The sequence below is a fragment of the Opisthorchis viverrini genome, assembly GCF_000715545.1.
Source record: "Opisthorchis viverrini unplaced genomic scaffold opera_v5_318, whole genome shotgun sequence".
NCBI lineage: Eukaryota > Metazoa > Platyhelminthes > Trematoda > Opisthorchiida > Opisthorchiidae > Opisthorchis > Opisthorchis viverrini.
In genome coordinates this window covers 1-7,340 of record NW_008751974.1, presented here as the reverse complement: position 1 = coordinate 7,340, position 7,340 = coordinate 1, and the positions used below count along the sequence as shown (strand labels likewise).

The window sequence follows — 7,340 nt, the reverse complement described above, 5'->3', positions numbered from 1 at the left end:
CGCGCTCATCGCTTACAAATAATTGTGATCTTCACAGCTACAAATGTATTTTCTGGCGAGCTTCTAGTGTGCAGAAGTACAATGTTCATGAGACATACTCAGTAACAAAAATTCTGTTGCTTGGAAGCCTACACTTAGACGTATCGTGGGTTGAAATTCTGTTTTGAATAAACGTGCTTTGTATGTCTCGTGTTTGATAATGCTTAAATTTAACACAGAGTGTCATCAGTTTCAAGATTTTCGGAGAAATATCTTTCTTGAACTAACGCAAACAATTTCAGATACTAATGATGCAAAAGCTGAACAAAAATCGCACTGATCGCGTGGGACTGAATTATATGATTTCAAGCGACAGTGGATTTATAGAGGAGCTTACGCTGTACACTGTCAAAAAGCACACGACCAGGTACGTCTGCAATACAAATGAGAGAATAATCCGCGTTTTAGTAGACATTTAGTTTCCAAACATGACTGAAGTTTCTAGCAAACTCGCACACTGAGGTTTGTCCTGCGGCGATGAGAAATATTTTATCTTAGAATGTCCAGTAAAACTCACTTACCAACAATTGTAATACAGGGTTCTTTTTCAACCCAGAACATCCAGTTGAGGGCCCACGACTGAAGGTCAGTAGGCACAGTGTGTAGGAGATGCGGAAGTTTATGGAATAATAGTTCAATCTTCATAGTCACAGTTCCTCGGTCCTGTTTGTGAACTTGACACCGGTCTATCAAACCCAACTGCCAGCCATACGGTCTTTTGTGACGCAGCTAAAATAGGACCTTGGGAATCATGAAATTACTTCCTTCATTGGAATATGGAACGGTAAAACAAGTCAATAATTTTCATTATTCAAAATTCTCTTGGCGTTCATATAGTGCTACAATGGGACACCGACTAACAATATTTTTATATTTGTTTACCTATACTCTCCATAAAGGTGCGCAAGCCCATATTTTCTACAGGAATTTCAGACGCTGTGACCGAAGTTGCATCAAATTTGTTGTTCTTTTTATACACCGGGATTTGAGGCCCGGTAAATTTGTGGGCAATCTATGCCTCACCTTTCCGCACTGCCTGAAACACGTTTGAACCTGGCACCTTTGTGGCGTAGGCAAAATGGATTATTTATTCGCTTGGATGTGGGGGTTATGCGACCGAGCAAATGCCCGGTGGATACCATTGTTCATTCTATTGACTATTTACAGTAGCAAACTTAAGTAAATGTGCTTTGTTGGAAGTCTGCTTGTATGTTTGTCAACTGACAATTCGTTTGGACAAGAGTATGTTGGAAACAGTTTCACAAAACATTATTATAACTAACAAAACATGTGGCAAGTTTCGTCCGACAGGATCGTGGAAAAATAGCCATGACAAGTAGTTTCGGTAGCTCACCCAGTTGCACAAATCATCCCACTCAGTTGATTCGGGCTCTCTGGTCGTGACATACATGGCTGAAAATTGAATGATTTGTATGCATCATTTTGACAATAAGTGAAAACAACGGAGCACAGGGAGCTAGCACTACTGAATTTCGTTAGCGGAAGTATCACATAGTTCAATGGCTTAGAGCGTCTTCAAGCGTCATTCGCACACAAAAGTGAGGCGCGTTGAAACGTATCAATGTGGTGTTGCATAATAAGAAATAGTACGCTGGTACAAAGCTATCTGCCAGCCGCCTTTTCGGTCATATTACCAACAGTCAATCTAGAGGAAACATAGTCGACGGACACGGTTTTAAACACTCACTATGCATTCCTTGAGCTGAATTTTGTATTTACATGAGGAGGATTTCAGCTATCCATCACAAAGTATTTCTCCAAAGACTGAGGGTTTTGTGGTTTAACTTACACTTAACATCCGAATACGGTGCATCAAATGGGTATACGGTGACGATAGCATCGCACACGGAACTCATAATGAAGAGTGTAAGAGAAGCTTGCCACAACATTTCGGAAAGCGCGTTGCAGACGAGTTGTGTTCGCATTGTCAGTGAAATATTAATATGTCTGTGTGTGATATCTGCGGTTTTCCTATTTGTTGAGGAGAGCATCCAATCACATGCTGAAAAGTCTTGATATCTGTTTTGCATGGAATCTCTTGGACACTACAGACAGTTTAACGAAATGTAGGGCTGGGGGCAATTTTTGCATAATCTGTGGAAGATTTCAACGCCAGTTCAAAGGTCAAGATTTGGAAAAAATATTCCTCTGTGTTGTCTAGATTGTGAGTACTTTGTAATCTAAGATAGTTTTAACCATTTTGAACAGGAAAAATTGGACTGTTACCCGATTCACTCTCAGTTGTGTCGGATGGGGTAATCTATCAGGAGTTAACTTTATCTAGGACGTATGAAAAACACGTTCTTAGCCTACTCAAATTCGCGAGAAGTCAGGGGTCTGTTCTAGTGAACAATGTGAACATTTAAGTATACTTGTCCTTTACGTGTGAACGGATCACGAATTTCAAAGAATTTTTAATTAAGTAAATAAGTAAATAAGTAAGTAAATACAAATGTTTTGAGAATTTTCTAATGAAGAGGAAAAGAAATCTGTCCCTTATTCTTAGACTAGGATATTGTAGAGGTTATCTTGGGAGATAATAAGACATAAGAATGTCAAAGGTCGGGGATCGGTACAAAGGAGAATAACTAACTAACATCAGTGAAACATGGAATTAGTGAACCCTCAAATACCCGAACAATATGGTCCACCATTTGGGAACGGGCGTCATTTAGAAGTGAGGAAATAAACATCTTCGTACTGTGTCGAACGATCAACATGACTCAAATGCTATTCCACAAAGAATGCCCAGATGATCTAGCCACCAATATTGCAAAGCTGACCAAATCGCTTCTGCCCAAACTTTATGCACTGAAATGATCCACACAAACGACTTGCTTGTCGTTGCAGAACGTGCTTGAATCCGCTGGATATTGTCCGTTTAAAATTACTTTGCTCTTTCTAGCCGACTGTAGACAGTGCAACGGCTTCCACTGGCCTCTCGTAAAAGAGGGCTTATAGTCTTAGCTGAATGGCTAACACTCATTTACGAAGATTCCCGTCAGAAATTTCCCCAACATTTCTAAAACCTACTTCATTAAAAGTCGCCAACGTGGTTGAATTGTGTGCCCTTGAAATGACCAGATAGGCGGATGTAATCGGCGTATGTGGAAGCTGAACGTCTGTGGGATAACAGTTTACACGTTCTCGCCATACATGCTTCACTGAATTCCACACACGCTGTCAATCTGATGCTTAGAGTTTGTTGAATGGACAGCTGGTCTATACAAAACGAATTGTCTCGAGATGTTATGCTTGCGTAGGAGATAGCTAGCACGTAAACTGAAACGGCACATCTGAACATCACATGCAACATTACCGCGTTATTCGCGTCACTCGAAAATTTGGTGGATAACTCATCCAAGAGGAGGAACAAGGAAACTGGAACCGGTGGTCGCCATGAGAGTTTGCGTTCACTCATTAACTAATATTTAGTAAAGTCAAAAGTTGTATATCGCATACAAGCATAGGTTGCTGCGCCGTAGTATTTACAACGAATATACGAGTAAGCTCTTGTACGGTTCATCGCATCGCGTCTGAAATCCTGGCAGTGATTTGATTTCTTTGAATGAAAATCTCAATTTGATCATTGGGACATTTACGAAAAGGCAGCTGAGTATGTCTTTTGATGTGTAGAGAGCATAAGCGACGTAAAGAAGATGTTTTACTATCATTGATCTAAACGACCGATGGTTTCTTGTGGTTAAGTTGTAGAGATTCCAAAATAGATTTGTGCAAACAAGGAGCTTCTGAACTGTTATGTGAGCTGCCTTAATTTCGTCCTACACAACACAACATGCGTTAATTTAAACTATTAAAAAGACCCAGGGCAGGTTTCACTCAGTTCACCGCGTATCTCGAGCAAAGTAACACTCACGGGAAATCTCCTAGTCATCGAGTCGAATATGCAATTGAACACCATTCCAGAACGGTTCAAAAGTTGTTCAAAATGACCAGGTACCACTGCATTTGCGTACTAACTGACAGTCTGTAATTTTCGTTTGTCGCTATGTGTGAAAGTTCAACACTTGGTTAGGAGATGTGGCCTGTGTATTTACGAATTTGTGGGCTTTAATTCTCAGTTCTAGGAATCTTTAAAGTGATATTGCTATATTACCTCCGATTTCACTCTTATGCGTTCATTTGGAATGCTAAGACGATTGGATCAGCAAGGGGAATGTAATTCCATTAGGACCAAAAATAATTCCCAAAAATCTGGTTGCTGAGCCACTCGACAAATCTCTCGACGCACAACGAATTGTATTCTCATCAATCACACAAGTCCTCAAAAGGTTGGTTTGTTTAACAGGTAATATATAAGATCATGATATTTTTTCAATCTGTGAGGTTTTGCGATCAAAGACTTTTCCCAAAATTTAAAGAAAAACATTGACTGTGATGTTTTTACCATGTTGCTTTGCCTTAGTCGTCTAAGTTCTCCATGCAGCTGAGGTACATAGACCGCTGGAATCCGGGAGCTGCCAAGGGTTTGCGTTAAACAAGCTCCGAGGACTTTCCAGGGAATTAACATTTCCGCCTTTACTCAACTAGAATCGCATCACGCCAGTTGCTGTCTCCTAATAAACCCGTATTCCGAAATTTGCATGTGGTTCTTAGGAATCATTTATTTTAGGTTGTCCTCGCCAATGCTTTTGAAAAGGCAGGTTCAGAAGATGGTGCTCCAGGATTCCGCTGTTTCGCAGAAGATTCAGTTTATAAACCAACAATGTATATCAGTCAGACGGGGCAGGTTAACAATGAAAATGCTATAAAGTTTTGTTAACGCAACCATCTGCACACCATCCTATCCATCAGTTTGGGGTTTACGAGTCTGCTATCGGGTTACAAAAGGAAGAGAGTACGTTCGACTGCGGAACTATTTTTTTCTGAGCCCAAAACGTTTGTCATTAGTTTGGAATCAATTATAAGTATACAATGGCACCATCAAGAGATAGACAACAGTCCGTTTTTGTTAACAATTCCAGACAACCCTGTTGTCGCTTTTATGCTTTGATCGTTTGTGGATTGCCAGTTTTCATCTTCTCCTGTGCCGTAAAGCACGTCTAAATCTTGGGGCCTTTCTTATGTTGTGGCATTATTCATCAATTATTACATCAGCCGTCTGCTGGATTGCGTACTATTAGCCCGGGGTGCCTGGTGCAAATAGGCAACTCATGTGTGGTAATATATTTTGTACCGCCGACGAAGTCCACCCATGTGCAAACTTAACATGAAATAAGGTTGCGCTCGATGTAAAAATACTTGACCCGGATGAATAAAGGGCTTCTCTCAAATTGGAGAACGCCATAGGGAACCATCCGATTTATATTAACTGAAAATCACGTATCAGACATGTGCAGAATTCACAGTGATAACAAGCACGAATCAAGACGGCAATGTGTGCAATTGATGTCCGGTCTTTCCGAGATAAACCCACTTGAACTTGAACTTTGCCTTAAAATTTAACAGATGTGTACATAATTTACGACACTTGACAATAGCTGGCACATTGAACACGTGCGTTTCCGTCCCGGATTTCTTCAATATCGTTGTGAATTAAATACACACAGTCCGAACTTCTGCGTTTTCTCATTTTTTTAATCACATGCAGCCTCTGATATGGTAAAATGCAACTGAGGGTCTTGCATTTCGACCTCAAACTTGGCTTGTATGTATTTGGGTAGCCTGTGTATGGTAATCGCTCAATCAACCAACTTTTATTCCGCTTAACAAATACGCCTGATTCAGCTCCCACACCATGTGGGTTGTTAGCTCGACCGATATCTGGCAAGCACAAACCTCTGAATCGTGTACTTTAAACGCACTGACTAGCTTAGTTCGACTCCAGTTCTACGTGCGCGTGGTGGTCATTTTGGTAAACTCTGAAAATAAGTACAATATTTTTATAAATCAGTCTCTGCAGTTGCTGACTTTCATTTGTTATATCCGAATTTTTCGAAGTGCACTTTGAGTAATCAAGCCTAAGTCATCCAACATCTTATCAGCATGAACGGTCTATTTCCGCCACATACTGTAGTTGTGTCTTATCAAGACATTCAATGCTGTCATCAAATACGTTTGCCTAAACACGAGAGTCTTGACAAGGACAAATGTATACTGGTAAAGTTTCATACGTTGCCTTCCCTTTGATGAGAAATGGTCACAGGCTCATTGCAAACGGTTGTCCGTTAGACGCCCAAATATGTTCGTCCATCACATAATCCTTCCCGCATTCATTTAATGATGTTGTGATCACTTGGGAACAGCCTCGCAGTCTGATGTAAAGCTGACGAAAATATGGCGTCCTCTACAAAGATTCGTTCAATAAACTCACATGTGTAAATGTGTATATATCGATGTTAACTAACGATTTGGATACACATACCGAAAGGCAGAAGTATCCTGGCTTTACACTTTTCTCGTTGTAACAGGATGACTTGGTCGAACACAACTCAATAAAACCACAATGTTTGATACCTTTGAAATCGAGTGTGCCGAGTAGTGGAACCAAAGCGATAGATCCCTTGATTGCAACCAATATCAACTAATTACCCACAGCCCTTTGTGTGTTTTATGCACACTGAATTTAGCTCCTACTCAATAAGCTGGACAAAAGACCGCATAATAGTTCGAATTGGCAATGAGAACATGCTTTGACATCTGCAAGGTCTACGGAAAGGAAGAGTGACCAAATTTTAAATAGCTATATGAATGAATCGATTGAAATTTCATGTTGGGTTTCGGATTGCAATTTTACAACCATGTCTATAATTAATAAGTTAGTTAACTGCTAGCAAAAATATGGGCTCTCTACCAAAGACGGCTGAACGATTGTTTATGGCTAATCGCAGCTAACAATTGTGCCAGATTGGACGGTATTGTCTCGTAATGAAGAATTTAGCGTTAACATCAGCTTTCGGTATTGATCAAGATCTTCGGTCAGCTGGCTGATGAACTTCCTTGGCTAAACGGTCAGTTGAATCAAATAGTAAGACTCTCATTGTCTGAGATATTGTCAGGATATTTTAGCATTTGCCAATGTATCTTATATATTGTTTCGTGAGAGTGAAAGCGTTCATTCTATATCTTATACATAGAAGAACATCTTGCGATTAAGGTCTACACCTGAAGTTTTCCTGTGAGAACCAGATTTATCGTGGGAATCAGAATAGCTTGGCTTGCAGCAACTTAATTTAACATTTGAAGTAAATAACCGGAATATTTGCGCCACAATGGTGGTATCGCGAATGCCTTGATTGGTCTAGATTCCTATCTTGATT

At 40.2% G+C, this 7,340-nt stretch overlaps 1 protein-coding gene across 1 annotated transcript; it reads right to left on the bottom strand.

Annotated features, from left to right (window-relative positions):
- Positions 1-344: 344 nt before the first annotated feature.
- On the bottom strand, positions 345-1,985 carry T265_09910 (hypothetical protein; the record flags this gene model as incomplete). The annotated part of the gene is made up of 4 exons (XM_009176126.1): positions 345-412; positions 561-768; positions 1,394-1,452; positions 1,850-1,985. The coding sequence occupies 4 exons, from the start codon at positions 1,983-1,985 to the stop codon at positions 345-347; spliced, it is 471 nt and encodes a 156-aa protein (XP_009174390.1).
- Positions 1,986-7,340: the final 5,355 nt, after the last annotated feature.